The sequence below is a fragment of the Eulemur rufifrons genome, chromosome 15 (assembly GCF_041146395.1).
Source record: "Eulemur rufifrons isolate Redbay chromosome 15, OSU_ERuf_1, whole genome shotgun sequence".
Classification (NCBI taxonomy): domain Eukaryota; kingdom Metazoa; phylum Chordata; class Mammalia; order Primates; family Lemuridae; genus Eulemur; species Eulemur rufifrons.
The window spans coordinates 80,235,005-80,256,379 of record NC_090997.1 but is presented as its reverse complement, the minus strand read 5'-3'; the positions used below and the strand labels follow the sequence as shown (position 1 = coordinate 80,256,379).

At 39.3% G+C, this 21,375-nt stretch overlaps 1 protein-coding gene across 3 annotated transcripts in view; it reads right to left on the bottom strand.

The window, feature by feature from the left end:
- Positions 1-1,189, bottom strand: part of AKAP7 (A-kinase anchoring protein 7) — a 121,792-nt gene extending 120,603 nt beyond the window's left edge. For all 3 annotated transcript variants that reach the window (XM_069487348.1, XM_069487347.1, XM_069487346.1), the window contains exon 1: positions 1,014-1,189. In XM_069487348.1, the coding sequence (XP_069343449.1) occupies positions 1,014-1,032 (19 nt within the window). In that variant the 5' untranslated portion in view covers positions 1,033-1,189. The remainder of the gene's footprint in view (positions 1-1,013) is intronic.
- Positions 1,190-21,375: the final 20,186 nt, after the last annotated feature.

Below are 21,375 nucleotides of genomic sequence, written 5' to 3'. Positions count from 1 at the left end.
TCATCATAAAAAGAGAACAAAAGTACAATCCAAATTATTAGGGGGAGATAGGCAAAACAGGTGAGTAATATCTGAAAAGTAATGAAAGGAAGCTGTAACCTCCATTAAACTTTGTCAATGTAAGGAAACGATACAGATGCTAACAGCATCCAGAACTGCAAGGCTCTAACACTTAAGGAACAGGGGTGTGACTCCTCTCCTAAGCAATCTCCATTCCCTTGCATTTTATAAATGCATCTCAAAAATTCACGCCATAGGCATCCGCCCACAAGGTTTTAATCACTTCATTTGCATAACAATTATAAACATATCCATACTAGTTAATGGCTATTTATATAACACATTTTAACGTTTTATGCTTTTTAGGCCTTTATATATGTTTATGCTGCCAAAATCTTGCAGCAGAGCACCTCTTCTCTAATTGGGTTTTAGCCTCTTTCATGGAAAGTCCTGCCCATAACTCGCTCGCACGCAGCAAATGCTGACCCAAGCTGGAAATTCATTCCGGGCGCCAGTATAGATTTGGCGCCACTTTTTAAAGCGGTCATTTCCAAACCTAGCGTAAAATCCTAAACGAGACAGCACGGTGGTTCAGATATTTAATATTTGTTATATAAGATGAAATCGCTCTTGTTCTGGGTTTTGTTTACCACACCAACGCCGTCAGGAGGTGTGTTGACATGAACTCTGCGCTAAGGGTCACAGGACGAGAAAGGGAAAAACAAAACTGAAACGTAGGGATGGGCTCACACCCCTCGCCTTCCGTGGTGCCCACAAAGCGTGCATTACGACGCTCCGTCGCCGCAGCTCTGAGCACGCCGGGGTTGCAAAGTGGGCTGCCCGGTGCTACACCGAGTCCTTGTGGAGGGTGGGAGAGGAGACCCGGCGCGGGGCCGGCGCGGGGCCGAGCTCTCCCCGAGGCCCGGCCCTCCCGAGGCCGAGCAGCAGAGCTGGGCCCTAGCCCCCGCGGCTCCCGTCGCCCCCCTCCGGCCCGCTCGGCAGCCCGGTCTCACCCGCTCCGGGGCGCTCCATGGCGGCGGCGCTAGCGGGCAGCGAGTCCGGGCGGGCGGCGGAGGCGGTGGCTACCACTCGGCGCGGCAGCCCCGGGCTGGGGGCGAGGCCGGGGCGGAGCCGGGGGCGGGTCAGGGGCCGGCAGCGGGCGGCTGGGGCCCCGGCCGGGGCGGCCAGGCCTGCGGAGGCGCGGAGGCCCCCGAGCCGCAGCCCCCCGAGCCGCAGTAGCAGTAGCAGGCGCATGCCTCGCCGGGCGCCGGAACGAGCCGGAAGGGGCCGACCCGATGCGCCGGCGGTACCCGGATTCGGGCGGGGAAGGCGAGACCGGCGAGCGCGGCGCCGCGGAGAGCTCGGGCCCCTCCTGCGGCGCTGGGGTGGATCTCCGCCCGCCCTCCCGAGCCTGGCTGCCCCGACGGCCCTTGGCAGCCCTCAGTTATTTCCTGTGGCGCGGCTTTTCCCGTCCCACGCTTTGAGGGTTGAGATTGGGACTGGGCTGAAAGCATTCCCTGGCCCGGTGTCTCCTGACAACCCATGTGTTTAGTTTTGCAAAGAGCTTTGAAAACACAGGGCTCTGATTGCAAAATACTTGGGAAGAGGGAGATGTACAACAACTAGACCTTGCACATCTGTATCATGAAATATTTTCTTTACCTGGCTTTTAAAAAAATGCAAATTGTAGCAAAGTCTCAAATTTTTAGCAATGGTTTTATGCCTAGACATTCAGTGGAAACCAGCTACTGGTGTTTGCAGAATAGGGTAATGATGTGACTATAATGGGCAGAATACTACTGGGATTTGTTTGCCTGTTTTTTGTTTTCAGTGCAAAGAAACCAGGGGAAGGACAAAAAAATTAGGCGCATACATAAACAAAATAATCCAGTCCCTTTTGCAAATAATAACACTTCACTTACCTTCAGTACATCTTAGAATGGGGGTGGAAGAGAAGATCCCTGCACAACCACAATAAAGTTGGCATAAAGACCATACACTAGAAGTCATCAAGCTAGTTACTCTGATTTTAAAATAATTCTAACAAGTTGAGTATCTGGTTTCCATGCCCACAGCATTTATGGGCTTGTAGAGAGGTACAGTCCAGTCAGGTCTCTTAATATTCAATGCCTGAGCTCTATGCAATGCTGAGGTTGTGCGAGTAAGACAGGTCTTTTCTTAAGGAGCTGATCATCTAATAGCAGAGAAACAGGTGACTGCAGTAAGTAATAAAATAACAGCTGCAAAAAGTTGAGGACTAAACTCTGATCTTTTTCTTTTCTCCAAATTCCTTTCTGTTGGGCCTGGTGAGTCATACCTACAAATGATAAAAATCTCCCTGAACAGGTTTTTTTAACCCTATATAATGTAGTTTACTTCCTAAGCTGATTCTGGTATAGGATCACATGAAAGATAGAAGACCCTTATCTTAACTCAAGCATTTCTTTCCGTTGACTCCTAGTCTTTTAGACAAAGCCTTACTCTTTCAGCCGATTGTCAACTAAGGAATCCTTAAATCCACCTGTGATTTGTAAACCCCCACTTCGAAATATCCTGCCTTTTCAGTCCAAACCAATGTATGCCTTCCATGTGTTGATTTATGACTTTACCTGTAATTCCTGTCTCACTTGAATGTATTAATATGAAACCAAACTGTAACCCAGCCACAGTGAGGTCACTTGCTCAAGGTTTCTTAGGTATGGCTCCATGGTCCTCAAATTTGGTTCAGAATAAACCTTTTAAAATTATTTTACAGAGTTTGGCTTCTCTTCCGTTGACAAAGTAATCCACGTTAACATTGAGGGGAATGAGACTATGCCATCCCAAATATTAGACTTTAGCATAAGGATTACTTTTGAGCTGGAGGCAATTGAGAAACTGCAGACTCAGAAAGAACTCTCCCCCTTTCTGCCTAAAAGCAGGGCATAAATTTCTCATTGTAAAGGTGACGGTAAATTTCCATTTTTAATGGTGTACCAGCTCTCCCATACCAGGAAGAAGAAAGGAGTCTTACCTGCATTACACACCTTACTAAGCAACCCTTATTTACCTTTGCTTTCCTAGTAGCTTTCCCACAATTTACCCTACCAGAAGCCCAACCCCCTTTTTCTTTTTTCTAGCCTCTTCACACTTTATCACCTTTTTTTAAAATGGTAGATAAGCCTCCAGATCTAACTGCTCCTTTGGGCTTTTAACTTCTTTCTTGTAAAACCCCTACATGCATGCATAATAAAACTTTTCTCCTATTAACTTGTCTTTTGTCAGTTTAATTCACATGCCTCAGCTACTGAACCAAGAGGGTAGGGGAAAGATTTTTTTTTTTCCTCCTCTAATAAATACCAAGAGAAATATGAACGTTTCATTCCCTACCCAAGCGGAGTTATCAGCCCAAATGCCACCTATTGTCGACCACCGGTATTATGAATATAGAGTCTTACCCAACACCTCTCATGTGAAGGAACATTTGAATTACCCAAGTCCTAAAAAATATTTTTCACAGAGCTTCTTTGAGAAACGACTGGGGCAGGGGAAGTATAAGGTGAACGTTGGACATCTTATTGTCCCAAAAAGCAAAGACAAATGGGGACTATCCAAAACACAGGAACTAGGTTGAAACAGCTTTCTTTGAGCAAGTGGGAGACAACTTGACATCAAGAAAGTATAACAACTGTGATATTATAACACCCTGACTGCATAAAATCCTTAAGTCCATAATGATAATCAAAAAATGAAAAAGAAAAACTAACAGGCCACCATTGGAAGTGACAATTACACAACTCCTAAGTATCCTTACTCTGAGAATTGGTAATTAAAGGGAAAGAATTAAGCATTTCTTATGCCTTTTTAGGAGAAGTGGTATTAAGAGAAAGCTGGTTTTCACAGAAGACTGTCGGATAATAAATGTAAAAGACATGAAAGAATTAGAATATTACCATTTTCCCACCATTCTAACTGATTTAAAGTTACTACCTCATCAATATATCCTAAAACCATTACATGAAAGTCTAATGGGGAACAAGATATTTATAAGTTGCCAAAATATTACCCCACAAAACACTTTGCTAATTGCTGAAGAGAAAACATATCTTTGCACAGTATAAATAAATCTAGGTGTCACCACCTTTCATGTGTGATTAAACTTAGCATCAATAATGATGGAACAACCTGTGCCTCCTGTGAAGGCTATATAATCACCTAGGAAATATTCTTGCCAAAAATGTTTCACCTGAAGCCGTTAAGGCTTTAAACATAATTTCCAGTTTTCTAGAAATACAGAGACTAAAGCAACAAATAAAATAACATGATGAGGAAAGAATCAGACAAATCCAGAATGTGCAACATTCTATGAGAACATGGGCTCTAGCTCTTCAATACATCAGGGGTTGTGGTACAGGAACAGTGGGGTAGCTTGAAATTGAAGCCTTCCAGTCCAGTCATCTTGGCAGTGCACATTGTCCTCTGGGGAAAAGAAGGGCTGTTTACTGTGACAGGAAGGAATGGGAAGAATGTAAGGAGAGGGAGGGAAGCGTGGACCAGATTATCAAAGCCTTCTGGAGTCATGCTGAAGACCCTGAACATTAGCCTGAAGGCATTGGACAACCTGGTTCTTTTTTGCTTTCATAAAAATAAATAAATACCTACAAATTTGTCTATTTAATTGATTTTTAATATCTATTGATTCTGTCAAGGTTTTAAAAAAATCCTAGTGTTTTTTTTTAGTTTGATTATCTCTAACCTTAATTCATTCTCAGCACCATCTAACAATAATAAAACGGGGTTTGTTCCCCATGTCAGTGAACTGAAGTAGCTTACTGCTATCACAGCAGACCACAGCTATGGTCCAGAACTGTCAGCAACCTCCTCTGGGAAGCAGTCCCTGACCTCATCTCCACCTGGGTTAGGTGTGCCCCCTGTGGGCTTTAATACACCTTGTGCCTGCCCTGACTATCCCCTTTACCGCATTTTCCCATTTCCTATAATAGACTCTATGCCACTTGAAGGCAGAGACTTCATTTTAGCATCTTTGTATTCCCAAGCGCATGAAGGTTGCTCAATGAATAGTAGTTTAGTGAATGCATAAAACTTTTGTAAGCATTAGATCTCTTAGCTACTCAGATTTGTCAAAAAAGAAAGCAACACACCCAAATAATTTTTTAAAGAAAAGATATCATAGGTAATCTTAATGTCATAAAGCTTTGTAGAATAACAGCCTGTTGTTGCATGGCAAGAGTGATGCCATCTTGAAGCAAAGCTGCCATGATGACGGATGTTTGACCTGCATACCAAGGTGTTCTGCAGCAAGGTCTTTAAATAACGCCTGTAGCATACATAACCCTTCATAAAGATGCTTATCTAACCTCTCCAGTGGTCATGAGTTGTTGCTCCATAGATTAATATTGCTCTATAGAATTGTTGCCCTATAGAGACAGAAATGATTTCAGGAGTGTTTTGGGTTTTCTTTGTTTTTTTTTTGTTGTTGTTGTTGTTTTTGTTTTTGTTTTTGTTTTTTGAGCCAGAGTCTCACTCTGTTGCCCAGGCTAGAGTGAGTGCCGTGGCATCAGCCTAGGTGGTCACAGCAACCTCAAACTCCTGAGCTCAAGCGATCCTCCTGCCTCAGCCTCCCAAGTAGCTGGGACTACAGGAATGCACCACCATGCCCAGCTAATTTTTTCTATATATATTTTTAGTTGTCCATATAATTTCTTGCTATTTTTAGTAGAGACGGGGTCTCGCTCTTGCTCAGGCTGGTCTCGAACTCCTGAGCTCAAACGATCCACCCTCCTCGGCCTCCCAGAATGCTAGGATTACAGGTGTGACCCACCGCGCCCAGCGGATTTCAAGAGTTTTGCAGGGCTTTGCCCTAAAGGAATATGTGAACGTGTTAGTTCACATATCAAAAGCTGTCTCGCCTCAGGAGGACATCTCACTGGTCAGTCAGCTGCTTTCTAAAATGACTCTGTGTCTCAGACCTGTCGGTTTGTTACCCCCACTTCTGCATGACAAAGCTTGGCATGCGTGGAGCCACGGGGTGAGAACTGATCAAAGAGTCCCTGCCCGACAGACAGACACCTGCAGCCAAAAGCAGTTAGCCTAAGGGACAGTTCCTGCTTCACTCCTGACTACCTGTCTCAATCCACAAAAACTAGATAAAGAAATATAGAGCCACTATATCTCTGTTTAACCTTTCTGCTAAATGATAGTTTTATCTTAGAAGTTTGTGTTAGAAAGAAAGATTTTGTAACCATTTGCTCACATAAAGTTAATTAAGGGATCTCTACAAGCTTTTTGGGAGACTTTTGACCTAAAAGGAACTACCTGTTATTACGTAAATCTGTTACCCCTGGCAACTGATCACTGTACCAATAAATACTGATGTGACACTTTGCTTGGGGCCTCACAGCTCATGGGAATGCTGGAGGTCTCCCGATCCCCCAACTTTTATAAAATCTATACTTTATAAAGCTGTACTTTCATCTCTGTGTATTCTTTTATTTCTATATTCTATTATTTTCTATTTTCTATTATTTGCCTTATCTCTTGTGATGATCCTTGCCAAAGGCACCGATTTTTTGCTGGGAGCGTAGCTAACTCTATGCAATGAGTTTTGGCAAAGTAAGTCTGAGACATGGCCAGCTGCACAAGTCTTTACTCTAGAAGCTTGCTACACAAAGGATACTTTTCTGGAGAGTAGGTGCGGGATCCACCCAGGGATCTACTTGTCTGAAACATGGCTTCTGTTCATCAGTCCTTATTAAATATTTCTAAGAGGCTGAAGTACAGTGGCTCATGCCTATAATCCTAGCACTCTGGGCTGCCAAGGTGGGAGGATTGCTTGAGCTCAGGAGTTGGAAACTAGCCTGAGCAAGAGCTAGAGCCCCATCTGTACTAAAAATAGAAAAAATTAACCAGGCATGGTGGCGCATGCCTGTAGTCCCAGGCACTCGGGAGGCTGAGGCAGGAGGATCGCTTGAGCCCAGGAGTTTGACATTGCTGTGAGCTAGACTGACACCATGGCACTCTAGCCCAGGTAACAGAGTGAGACTCTGTCTCAAAAAAAAAAAAAAAAAAAAAGTGAGAAACTAGATTTTTCAGCCTCTTTCTTTGGCCCTTAGGGGGTAGCTTTGCATATACCTGCTCACCCCCCCCCCCCAAGCTTCTCCACCCTGAGGCCACAAATTAGCTAACATTAATGTCTTCATCTTGATAGCTAAATGAACCTACCAACTCATACCAGGACACCAGTCCTTTCTGAAATCCCTCCAAAATACCTCCAGATTTTCAAACAGTGTCTGGCATCACCAGTGAATTATTCCAAGCTGCCAACCATTCTCAGCCCATGTCTTACTGAGCACCACTGGTCCAGTCTTCATTCTAGAAAGTCCTCTGCTCTCACCACAGATCAGCAGCTATTAATAGTTCACCTGGCCACAGTGGATTCTCTCAGTATTCACAGTGACAGTCTCTTGCAAATGAGAACAACTCCTCCATATATATTTCATTCTGCTAGGTCTAGGGCCAGGTGGGAGGTATCACAGAAGACTATTTGGACCTATGAGAATTCTAGAACTCATGGAGATAGCAAGTTCCTTTACACACACAGCCCTTTTTCTCCCTAGAGAAAAATGTACACTGCCAAGATAACCAGATGGGAAGAGTTCAGGTTCAAGCTACTGTACCGTTCCTATCCCATCCATCTCTGACCTTCAGAATCTTATTTATTTCCTTAAAATAAGTTCCTAGGAGGCTTGATAGGTAAAAGATCGTGAATTATTGTAAGTTTTTTAAAACATATTGGCAAATTATCCACCAAAAATTTCATACAAATTTACATGCTTATAAGCAATTCCTAAAAGTTTATGAAATTGTACCATTTACTCTAATTTTTCATTTATAAGGAGTAAATCATTATGATTTTAAATCTTATTTTAATTATTAATGAATCTGAATATTTTTCATATATTTAATAGCCACTTGCACGTCTCTGTAAAGAGCTTTTGCTTTTTTGTAAGTTATCTTTTTCTATTACTTCATAAAATCTACTTGATTATTTAAAAAACTTTGTCATATATACTGAACATTTTCGCTAACTCGTTACTTGTATTTTAATTCGTATGCAGTTTTTAGCAGGCAATTTTAAAAATTTGTATGTAATCTTATGTATTAATTTTCCTTCGTGGTTTTATTTCTTTGTTCCAATGATTTCAAGTGTTTTCACTTCACAAGATTGTTTATAGAGACTTCTACTTTTTTCCTTTAACATTTAATTCTTTAATAAATCTGGAACTCATTCGATTATATCATATGAGATAGAGATTTTATTTTTCCTCCAAAGAAACCAAGTGTCCAAGTGCCATCATGACATACAATCTACAGTCAAGAACTTCAAGGTCCGTTCCCCACACAAACGTACCTGCCCTGTCACTTTTTCTCAGGTCATACTTTTGCTAAACTAGTTGTCTCACAAACTCAACTATGCTAATGTACTAATAAGTCCCAGCGAATTATTTTGACAAAATAATGGCAGGGAAACATACTATACACTTTATATACATATGTAGGCAGCCACTTTGTTAGCCATTAAACTGCTTTAATTTCTCTTTAATGTTTATCACTATCTAAAATTATACTATCATTTGACTACTCACATATTATTTATTTTTCTTACTAGAATGTAAGCTCCATGAGGGTAGGGATTTTGTGGTCTTCATCTAGAGTCTAGCATGTAGGAATTTCTAAATACATATTTATTGAATGAGTTATTTATTTCATGAACTTTCTAGAGATTGAACCTGATCCTAAAGAGGTGACTGTAATGGAAACCAAGGATGGAGATTTTGGAGACATGAAGGCCTTTTGTCTGCTGTTTTGCCTGTTCATAAGTCTAACAGTGCCTGTAGACATTTACGTCCACCCTCATCATAAGTTGTTACATTTGTGGAGATTGTTTCAGCATCCACATAGCTAATTCACCTCCCAAGCATTACCCTTGAGATGCAGGAATATTGTAATTAGTAATTATTGGTACTCTGCCTGTTTCCAACAAAAAGAAAAAAAAATAAAGTAAGAAAGAAAAGACAACAAGCATATCCTATTATAGTGTTGTTACATGTTGTAAATAATGAGCCATAAGTGTGTTTACCAAGATAAATTGTTATAAACTGTCTTAAGCTTCAAATTTGTTCAGAAGTATAACTTATTTATTAAGGTAAATAGTTATTTTATAATACAATGAGAATTGAAGAGAGAATGACTTCATGACAGACAGGACAATTTTCTGAATCATGTCATGTAAGAAATTATCTTTTTTTTTTTTTTTGGAGACAGAGACTCGCTCTGTTGTCCGGGCTAGAGTGCTGTGGCGTCAGCCTAGCTCACAGCAACCTCAAACTCCTGGGCTCAAGCGATCCTTCTGCCTCAGCCTCCTGAACAGCCTGGACTACAGGCATGTGCCACTATGCCTGGCTAATTTTTTCTACATATTTTTAGTTGTCCAGCTAATTTCTTTCTGTTTTTAGTAGAGACGGGTCTCACTCTTGCTCAGGCTGATCTCAAACTCCTGAGCTCAAGCAATCCTCCCACCTCGGCCTCCCAGAGAGCTAGGATTACAAGCATGAGCCACCTCACCCGGCCTGAAATTATCTTGATGTCACATGGCCTTCAAATCTACTGTCAGGCAAGCTATCACAGAGGTCATGGAAAAAAAGACTCCCACAGCTAATTAAGTTACTTACATCACACAGTTTACTAAATCAATTTAAAACACACAGTGAGGGCCGGGCACTGTGACTCATGCCTGTAGTCCCAGTACTTTGGGAGGCCAGGCAGGAGCATCACTTAAGGCCAGGAGTTCGAGACTAGCCTGAGCAACACACTCTCTACAAAAAATAGAAAAATTAGGCAATAGTGGTGGCACACACCTATAGTCCCAGCTACTTGGGCGGCTGAGGCAGGAAGATTGCTTGAGCCCAGGAGTTTGTAGTTGCAGTGAGCTATGATTATGCCACTATACTCCAGCCCGGGCTACAGAGGCAAGACCCTATCTCAAAACAAACAAACCCATAGCGAGAACCAGGGGAAAAGAAATGGGATACATTAACACACTTAGGATCGGATGCAAGTGGTGTGATTGGGCTATACTACCCTGAATCCTGGAGTCCGTATTCATTCAACCTGTCTCTCTGCTGCTCCATCAGCCTTCTGCTCATAGTGTGGTTATGAGAAGCAGAACCGAGGTTCAAGCAAAGGGGCCCATACATGGAAGGTTGCCTAAGCCACTTGCTCTATTAGAAAGATGGAAGGACAAGTGCACCTGGCCACAGGTGCTTCATGTATATGTAATGCCTCATGATTATTAGACACCTCTTGGTCCTTCCATCTCTTTTAATGTGCATCTACATTTAACATGTACCTGCTTTACTTACTAACCACTTACTATTCATAACACATATTAGTTCATTCATTTCATTTGTTTTCTTTCCTTCAATAACAGATCTGAATGTTCTCAAACAATACAACTAGGGCATATTACAAATCTCTAACACAATTCTCTGCTTAATCTGCTGCTCTTTTACCAAACCTTTATAACTGATCTTGAATTTCAACTTGGCATCAAAATCCTTTCAAAAGTTTGGCCTTAACTTTTGGTTTTTATTTATTTCTCCTTGTAATGAATAGCTCTGATTCTTACTATTTCTAAGGTAACAATAAAAGGAAAAGGTTGTTTACCTATCTAGCCTTTCTTCTCACTCCTATGATCTGTACGTTTCCCACCCCCACTTAGATACTGATTAAAACTTCTTTACTTGGAATGCAGCTTTTTTATACATTTCTCCTTGCTCTTCTTAATTCCATTTAAAAAAAAAAAAAAAAAAAGGTAAAATGAAGGAAACTGCCAAAGGAGGATCCCTTTGACTACATGTTTATTTGAAGATCTTCGCCCCAGGCCTATCATTCGGTCCAACAAGTTTTCTCATTCACCTTCCTTTTCCCTCCCTGGAGTTTTTTATGGCCAGTCCTGCCACACAATTTCTGAATTTCCACAATAGGCATCCACAAGAAAACACTGCCTTCCTTTCCTGGCCCAAGACACTCAACACATGTATTACAGATAGAGTGACCAACTGTCCCGGTTTGCCCAGGACTATTCTGTCTTAGCACTGAAAGTCCCATGCCCCAAGAAACCCCTCAGTTAGAGAGCCAGGAAAGGCTGGGAAGGGGCAGTAATATTTGAGACCAGATTTGAAAATGAGTGCATTAAGAGAGCTGGAGCAGTGAGGGTGACACAATCCAGAGTTGCAGAGGCAGGACTGTGCAAATAGATGCTAAAGAAAGTGGGTCTGCCAGTTTGACTGGGTCAGGTAGCAGAGGACTGGGAGATAAGGCTGTAAAATTAGGTTGGGACCAGATTATAGAAGGTCTTAAATGCCAGGCTAAGCAATTGGGACTTTATTACATCAGAATTGGGATTTGTTAAAGAACTCTGACCTTGGAACTGACATGGTGAAGAATGGCTCTGGAAAGACACATCTATCAGGCCCATGTGGGATTTATAGGAGAGGGCAGAGAATCGAAGCCCCAGCTCCGGTTAATTCACTGTAATACTGCAGTAATCCAAGTGTGAGGGACAGAAACTTACACAAAGATGTTGGTCTCAAAATAAAATAAAAGTGATAGAATTAAGAGATTGCAAGACAATAGCTGCTAAAATTCAATGATTGATAATGCACAGAAAGAGAAAATCAGTTGGCTGGCACCAGGGCATTAGAAGTGGGATGAATTGGGTATTCCCAGAGCAGCCCAGAACAAGGAGGAAGAGAAGTGGGAGAGTGGGGAGAAGGATGAGTAAGTGAGCATGATAGCACAAAGAGTGTGCTGGGTAGTAGGATGCTCCCCTGGATCTCTCAGATATCTTCAGCAAAGTCATTAATTAAATTCCCCAATCTTAGTTGTGAGTGATTTTATCATGGAAACCAGAGAGGGCTGAGAAACAGAGAACACACAAGGTCTCCTGTGCCTGTAGGCTAGAAGTTTCCTATGATTGTAAGCCCTTAAGAATGCACAGAAATCTTTGGGAGGGGCTGGATTGTCACATGCTGTCAGAATTTGAGCCACTTTAGCTAGATATTGGGGGGTGAGAGTGACATTGAGCTGGATTCTATTTAAATGCCCCAAAAGACAAGTAAATGCCCAAAAGTACAGTAAAGGACAACAACTGATTGAATAATAGGGGGATTTAGAGTCAGAATGAGAAGGAGAAGGAAGTCATCAATCTCACATAGAGGAAAGCTAGTTAGGAAAGATGGATCCTGGCAAATATTCGGAGGGGGTTATGGTTAAGGGAACTACTTTCAAAAGATGTCAATTTTCTTGATGAAAATAGGTGGTAAAGTCACTTGCTGGGAGGACAGGTAGACACTGAGGGAGGACTTTTGCCAATTTGGAAGTTGTAGATGTACAGGTGGTCATTGAAACTCTGGTGTGGATGAGGTCACCCAGGGAGAAGGTATACGGAGTTAGAAAATTAGGGGGTTCTGGATTGGACACTTTCACTATCTCTGAATCTTCTTCTTCTTCTTCTTCTTTTTTTTTTTTTTTTGGTACACTTCATCAGCTGCCTAAATTATTTTATGCTTACTGCATTTCTTCTTTTCTGGCTAAGAATAAGAAATAATCACTGTAAAAACATTTCAATCACATCAAGAACACTGATTCTTTTTCTTCAGTCAAAATAAGAGGGATCATTTACTTATTATGAGGTATATGCTAGTTTGTATAATTACTCCAAAGATAATGATGTCTTATATTGCTGGCTTTGAGATAATCTTTATTTTTATACACTGAAGTAGTTATTCCTCTTGACCACATTTTGGGCAAATGCCAGATTGGCGGATTAGGCTTAACAGCTCTAATTAGGCTTCCTGAATTTGATTAGTGCTGGGGATTAGCTTCTCATTTGATAGTGTATCTTACAAGATTTCTTAGCTTGAAACTGTGTTTTCCTGGCTATTTTTTGTATCATATACATTTTGTAAAACCATCATTATAATTTCCAATAGACCAATCTCCATTCATGATTTGTTACTGTTATTTTCTAGTAAGATTTCCTGAATACTAAAAGGAAAGAGTTAAGAGTTATATCAAATTCCACTTTCTGGGTCATGAAGGCTCTGTGTTACTATTTATTGGTTTCATTGTCCTCCTAATGTACCTGAAAGTATTGATGCAGTTCATGTTTAAACTTCTCATTGATTGTCCATTTTAAATGTGAGCTATAATTATTTTTTTTCCAGGGAGATATTAACATAGATTGTATTAATTGGATGTTAATAATAATATCTGGGTTAACAGATTTCACATCTTTCAAATTTAATCTCATTGCTTATTTGGCACAAGTATTCCTCATTTTTTAGTTGTGCAACTGATATTTAAAACAGACATCACACAAGCCTTCTTTGGCAAGACTAATCTTATTTGCATTCCAATTAGAGTATAATTGACAATTATACTATGAGGTTTTCTTTGACTATTGTTAGAAGATATAAGAAATGGAAAAATAGAAAATGTTTGAGTACCAGAGAAAAATAAATCAGAGTTGGAGGAAACTTGAGTCTATTCTCCCATACACAATAAAGGATTTCCTTACAGATAGTCATATGTTTAAATACATCAACCACCTAAAAGCTCTTTGTCTAAATATTGTGTGGTTTCAATTCCAAAAATATATTTCATGGTCTATTGATCTAGTTATACAGTGAAAGAAAGCCAAAATAATTATACGTAACAAAACCGAAAAAATCCCTTCACCATAAAGTATTAATTACCCAAGTTCCTCTGATTTCTTTCAATCCTTATCACTTTTTTAGCATCAGTACTTTTTTTTTTTTTTTTTTTTTTTGAGACAGAGTCTTGCTCTGTTGCCAGAGCTAGAGTGCTGTGGCATCAGCCTAGCTCATAGCAACCTCAAACTCCTGGGCTCATGCAATCCTTCTGCCTCAGCCTCTCGAGTAGCTGGGACTACAGGCATGAGCCATCATGCCCGGCTAATTTTTTCTATATATATTTTTAGCTGTCCAGATCATTTCTTTCTATTTTTAGTAGAGACGGGGTCTCGCTCTTGCTCAGGCTGGTCTCCAACTCCTGATCTCGAGTGATCCTCCTGCCTCTGCTTCCCAGAGTGCTAGGATTACAGGCGTGAGCCACTGCACCCAGTCAGCAACAGTACATTTTTTAGATATAATTTCTATATATATAAACAATATATAATACTGTTTATGCCACTTTATTAACATTTTTCAAATAACTATTTCAAATAAGTATTTTATATTTTGCATAATTTGTACTATATTATAGTGTTTTCTTGTATTAATATGCCATCATTTATTTAACCAGTTCCCAAATCTTCATCACTTTGGTGACATTTGCCTTTCTAATAGAATATACTTACACATATCCTTGGATTTTTTTCCTTTCTTTTATACTATTTACTTGACACATACATCAAAAGTAAATTTATCACTAAGATAAATTAAGAACAATGTTCCATGTTATAGGTTTTTTTTGAAAAAAAAGAAGAAAAAAGTGGTGTAAAGGTGATCTACTTCCCAAAAGCCCTCACGACATTAGTTTTATTATTCACTGGGTACTTCCTAATTGGTTACAGTTGCACTTCTTAAATCATCAGCAATGCTGAAAGTTTTCTATTGGTCAAATATTTATCAATAACTCTAAATTTATTTGGCTTAATAAATTGCCAGAAATTCCTTGGGTCTTGTAAATAGGCAACATTGTCTATAGGCAGTGTAATGAAGTGGTTAAGAGCATCCTTGAAGATTTCAGCAGCTATGTTCTAGGGTATGATGTTCACTTCACCTAAAATGTCTTTATTACCTACAGAAAAAATTTCAATCCTCCTGTAATATCCATTCCATAGGTCCCCTTCATCTGATCTTTCAAACCAAAGGGACATATTCTGCACTGTGAAAACTTCCTCCTCTATTTTTATCTTTTTGGGAGTAGTTAAAATATTCTACCTGCCATGATCCTCTCATTGAATAATTAGCACTTTAATGGAGGCTAACACTCTGCTTAGCACATAGGACAGACTTGATATCGTTTTGTTCTGAAATAAATGATGACTTGACTGATTCATGCTGACACATCAAGGCCTCATCTCATCTGTCCTAAAAAAGTTAGGTGACAAATCTACAAAATTTCCAAATAACAATATTTTACATTGATTTTTCTAGTAATTTCCTCACTGAAGACTTTGAGCAGCTACACTTTTTTTAAATCAATCTTTGCCTCGTTTTCTCTGTGGAGATCTACCTTTCATAGTCCCCAATGTTGAAGCTCAAAGTATTTGACCTCAAGACCTTGAGCTTAATCCTGACAGAAGAAAGAAATTTTTCAGCAGCTTCATTGTACCATCTGGAAGGGCTTAGAGCATCCTATTCCTCAGTCCTGGTCTCTGGTGTACCCTCCACAATGACTGGGCTCCTGTTGTTTGTTAACCCCTTCCATAATCTTTCTTTCCTTTTCCTAGACCTCTAATTGAATTATGTTAGAAATCTGACTTTGTCCTCAATTTCTTTAACCTCTCTATACTGTGGTCCCCTGTATCTGTGGTTTTTCTTTTCACAGTTTCAGTTACTGGCAGTATAGTACAATAAAATATTTTGAGAGAGACAATACTAACATAACTTCTATTAAAGTATATTATTATAATTATTCTATTTTATTATTTATTATTATTAATTGCTCACTGTGCCTAATTTATAAACTAAACTTTACATAGGTATGTATGTATGTATAGGAAAAAACACAGTACCATGTAAATAGGGTTCAGTGCTATCAGCGGTTTCAGGCATCCACTGGAGGTCTTAGAATGTATCCCTTTAGGATAAGGGGACTTACTGTATTTTCCATCTCTTTGTCTGAACTTCATTTTGGATAAGTTCATCAAACATTTCCTCCAGTTCACTAATCCTTTCTTCAGCTTTGTCTAATATACTGTTTACCCAGGCTTTGAGTTTTGAATTTGGAGTACTGTATTTTTCATTCCAAGGGCCTCTGTTTGGTTCTTTTCCAAATATGCTTGTATTTTTTTTCTTGCTCATGTTTTTAAGTCTCCTATTTCTTTAAACATATTAACCATTTTATTTTATATTCCATAGATGATAAACCTAATATTTGAAGTTTTCATGGATTTGATTATACTTTTTGGATTTTCTTTTTCCTGGTTCATAATTATATTGACTTCATTTCTTATATGCTTTGTGATTTTTTTTTTTTTTTATTGTGAGCTTGTGTTGGACCTTTATCTGTGGAAATTCTTTGAAAACTGGTTTGAAATTGCATTCCTTCAAAGAGGATATGGGCTTATTTCTATGTCACCAGGGGGCACTATTAACCTGAAACAACTTAAATTCAGTTTCTTATTTGATGTCTTATACACATTGGTAGGGTTGCCAAATATAAAATACAGGACATCCAGTTAAATTTAAATTTCAGATAAAGCGTGCTCCAGTGGTGCAACTGGTTAGCTCGCAATACTTGTATGGCAGTATGTGTGAGAGCGATAAACAACAAGTAATTTTTAGTGCAATATTTGGGACATACTTATACTAGACATTTATTCGTTGTTTATCTGAAGTTCAAATTTAACTAGGAATCCTCTATTTTTATTTGCTAAATCTGGCAACTCTACAGAGTTGCTTGAATTTGGCTTTAAACCCACATAACAGCTTGCTAGAGTTTATGAATTCTCAGGGAATTTTTTCTTTTTCATTCTTCCAGGGCAAAGGTTGAGAAAGGTAAGTTTTCAATGTTGTCTTCTTTAAGGAAGATTTATTTTTTCTCACTTTTATACTAAAAGCGTTGCCCATTAGAATCTCAGCTCTATGCAAGCATTATTTATTAGCTTCCTCACCTTAGGTAGATCTTTAGCTTTGTCTACTGTTTTCTGAACACCAATTTTCAAATGTTAATTCAAGGTTTCTTAGGTTGGCCCTTAGGATGAAAACCAGTTTCAAAAATCATGTACCTTTCAGGAGTCTTTTCTTTCTTTGTTGTTTCTATAGATTTCTTACTATCTTGCCAGCTATATAAAATGTTTTAAAATATTATTTTATAGTAAATCCAATATTTCTAGTTGTTTTGAGTAGGGGGTAGGTAGGAATAATATATCCTTCCATCCTTCATTCCTTCTAACTCTGCAATCCGAATGGGTCTAGTCCAGAGTAGTCAGTGCCATTTCTTTGCTTTCATACTCTGCAAAGACTGCTAATCTGTCCAGTGTCAGAGTATGGAACCTTGCTCTGAGCTCAATCTAATGACTCAAGCAAACTACCACATTTATGTCCTACCAGTGCTCTTTCACTGAGGTTAGAATCTATTTCCTTGTGCCCTAATCTCTTTTACAGAATATAGGTCAATCTAATGCTTCCAAAACACTACCCCAACTTGTCTTCTGAGTTAGTCCTCAGGGATCCCATTCTTATTGGTGTGTCATAACTACAGTTTCTAGAACCAAATCTGAAACTTCTCATGGGATTAGCCTTAGATTACTTTCCTAGTTCCCTTCAGGAAGACCAGTTTTCAGAGTGGGGTTAGATTCCCCTGGGTACCTCTGCCTTCATGAGTGAGTGTCTAACAATTTCTTTTTCACCCCCATTGGTCCCAATGTCAGAGTTTTAGCTTGTCTTTCTTGTAGGCCCACCCAGCACTGTATACCTTTCGTACCAATGGTGTGCTGATGAAACTGGCTCACATCAGACTGTGAGAGCCAATCGTTAAACTTTAGGGAATTTTGAGAGCTTGTTACTAAGCTCAGCTATTATTAAAAATTAAATTATGGGCCAGGAGGTTGACACCTGTAATCTCAGTGCTTTGGGAGGCCAAGGCAGGAGGATCACTTGGGCCTAGGAGTTCAAGACCAGCTTGAGCAACATAGCAATATCTCATCTCTACGAAAAATTTAAAAATTAGCCAGGCATGCTGATACACACCTATAGTCACAGCTACCCAGATGGCTGAGGCAGGAGGATTGTTTGAACCCAGGGATTGGAGGTTGCAGTGAGCTATGATGTCGCCACTGCACTCTAACCTGGTCAACAGAGCAAGAACCTATTTCAAAAAAAAAAAAAAAATTAAATTGTGGATATTTATAATGAAATAAATTATATTTAAAAGAGTGGTAACTATAAAGCTCTTAGAAGAAAACATAGGAGTTGATCTTTGCGTCTTGGATTAGTCAATGATTTCTTAAATATGACACCAAAAACAAAAGAAAAAAATAGATTGAATTGAGCTTCATCAAAATTAAAAAGTTTTGTGTTTCAAAGGACACTTTCAAGAAAGCAAAAATACAACCCACACAATGGGAGAAAATATTTGTAAATCATATAAATGGATTTTTAAAATTTCATGGAAAATGCATATTATGAAAAATTATATGGAGATTTCAATTTTTTGCACCAAAATAAACTCATACTAACTTGTTGTAACATGTCTGAACAGGATCTAGTTTGAGGCACTAAAAAGGGTAAGAAGGATAAGTCATCAGTTTGAAAAAAGCCCCATCAGAGCAACACGAATTCTGCTAAAACTGAAGAAAGAACAAACATTAAATTTACCGTAAAGCTTGGGTGGAAGAATGGTGAAATCATAGATGCTTTACGAAAAGTTTATGAGGGTAGTACCCCAAAGAAATCAGCCATTTACAAATGGATAACTTATTTTAAGAAAGGACAAGAGGATGTTGAAGATGACACAGTGGCAGACCAGCCACATCAAATTTTGAGGAAAAAAATTAACCTTGTTCATGCTCTAATTGAAGAGGACCAATGATTAACAGCAGAAACAATAGCAAACACCACAGACATCTCAACTGGTTCAGCATACACAATTCTGATTGAAAAATTAAAGTTGAGTAAACTTTCCACTCAATGGGTGCCAAAACCATTATGCCCAGATCAGGTACAGAGAAGAGCAGAGCTTTCAATGGAAATTTTAAACAAGTGGAATCAAGATCCTGAAGCATTTCTTTGAAGGATTGTAATAGATGAAACGTGGCTTTGCCAGTGCAATCCTGTAGACAAAGCACAATCAAGAGGTGGGAGAGGTCCAGTCAAAGCAAAAGTAGATCAGTCAAGAGCAAAAGTCATGATAACAGTTTTCTCGGATGCCCAAGGCATTTTGCTTGTTGACTTTCTGCAGGGCCGAAGAATGGTAACATCTGCTTATCATGAGAGTGTTTTGAGAAAGTTAGCCAAAGCTTTAGCAAAAAAAACGCCTGGGAACCTTCACCAGAGAGTCCTTCTCCACTACAACAATGTTCCTGCTCATTCTTCTCATCAAACAAGGGAGATTTGGAGAGAGTTTTAATAGGAAGTCATTAGGCATTCACCTTATAGTCCTGATTTGCTCCTTCTGCCTTCTCTTTGTTTCCTAATCTTAAAAAAATCCTTAAAGGGCAGGCCTTTTTTTCTTTTTCTTTTTTTTTAATAATGTAGAAAAGACTACATTGCCATGGTTAAATTCCCAGGACCCTCAGTTCTCTAGAGATTCACTAAATAAATGACTGGTACCATAGCTTACAAAAGTGTCTTGACCTTGATGAAGCTTAATGTTGAGAAATAAAGTTGTATTTTTTATTTTTATCTTTTAATTCCATTCACACCACTGCACTTCAGCCTGGGTGACAGAGCCAGACCCTGTCTCTCAAAAAAAAAAAAAAAAAAAAAAAAAGACAACAAATGCTGGCAAGGATATGGAGAAATGAAAAATGTCCAGAATAAGCAAACCCATAGAGACAGAAAGTAGACAGAGTTGCCTAGGGCTGGGGGAGGCTTGTGACCGTCAGTGGTTATAGGGTTTCTTTTTGGAATGATGAAAATGTTCTAAAATTAGATTGTGGTGCTGGTTGCACAACTCTATAAATGTACTAAAAACCATTGAATTGTATATTTTAAATGGGTGAATTGTATAGTATGTAAATTATATCTCAATGAGCTGTTAATTTAAAAAAGTCATAAATATTTAAAATACCACTTTCAAATTATTTTACATTTCATTGTTTTCTATGCTCCTGAGATTATTTACTAAGAGATGATGCCCAAGTGGCCCCAGAACATAGGACCAAATTGTGTACCATATTAAAACAAGGACTTTATCTCAACTGATATCTTGTTTATATCTTTATAACAGACAGCCAGATGGCTTGAGTGATAATGCTCTGTACTAATCCTTTAGGAGGACTTGTTTGCTTGAGGTTTAAACACAAACAGTAATGATCTGTGCCGTTATAGGAAATATAACGGTGCCGCAGGGCTTCATGACAAATAAAATGATTAGAATATGGTACAGGAAAGATCTAGTCATTCAACCTGCTGCACTCTGTTAACGAAATTTGTTGAATATTATAGAAAATGCAAAAATGAATTAGATCCTGTTCCTGCAGGCAGTCAAGTCTCAGCCAGGAAAATGGAAATCAATTTAAATATTTACAGATAAAGGCATTTAATTTACAGAGAATTAGGTACTGTACTTAGAAGGGCATGAGGAGTGAAAGTCAGAGGAGCTGCCACCAGCTTTCACAGTCACTGAAGTTCAAAGAATCTGAAACATCTTGCTTTCATGCAGAAGTCAGAAAGATGCAAGAGACCAAAGTCAATAATCATAGTTGCTTTGAAGCCCTGGGGTGAAAGATGCAGGGGAACAGAGAATTGGCTGCAAAAAGTCACATCTTAAGTTTGCATGTCCCCCACTATGGCTGAAGAAAGAGGAATGAATGGCTTCTATCCCTCTTCTGCCTTTTTTCATTCAAGTGCACATACACCCCATGGGCAGAATCTAAACTGTATTTGGATCCCTTCTGGCAAGGGACCATGGAAAATGTAGTTCTCATTCATCCAGCCCCTGACACAAAGAGGGGAGTATCAAAGGTACTAGAAGTGGTGCTGAGTACCAACGAATAATACGTGACTCATTACCCTCAGGTAGTAAAGGAAATTTTTGGAGACTGCATAGAGTATGAGTTACTCTCAATGAGAGGGAATTCGAGTTGCAGAAATTTAGTCGTTCCCTCAGGTAGCATCTTGATATACTTGAATCATTGGATTTTTAGACATTTTACCAAGTTGGCAGGCTGTGAAGTCTGTTGGGAGATGATTTTCCACCCTCTATCACATGCCTTAAGAAACATAAACAGTATTTGCGAATTCCTCTCCCTTGTTCCAATCATCATTATGTCATTAATGTCGGAGGCCACTGTGAAGTCTGTTGGATAGCAAGGCAACGAAGTTCCTGTGGGTTAGATTAAGAATGAGAGCTGGAGATGTGGCATAGCTCTGAGACAGGACTGTTGTGTGCTGCTTA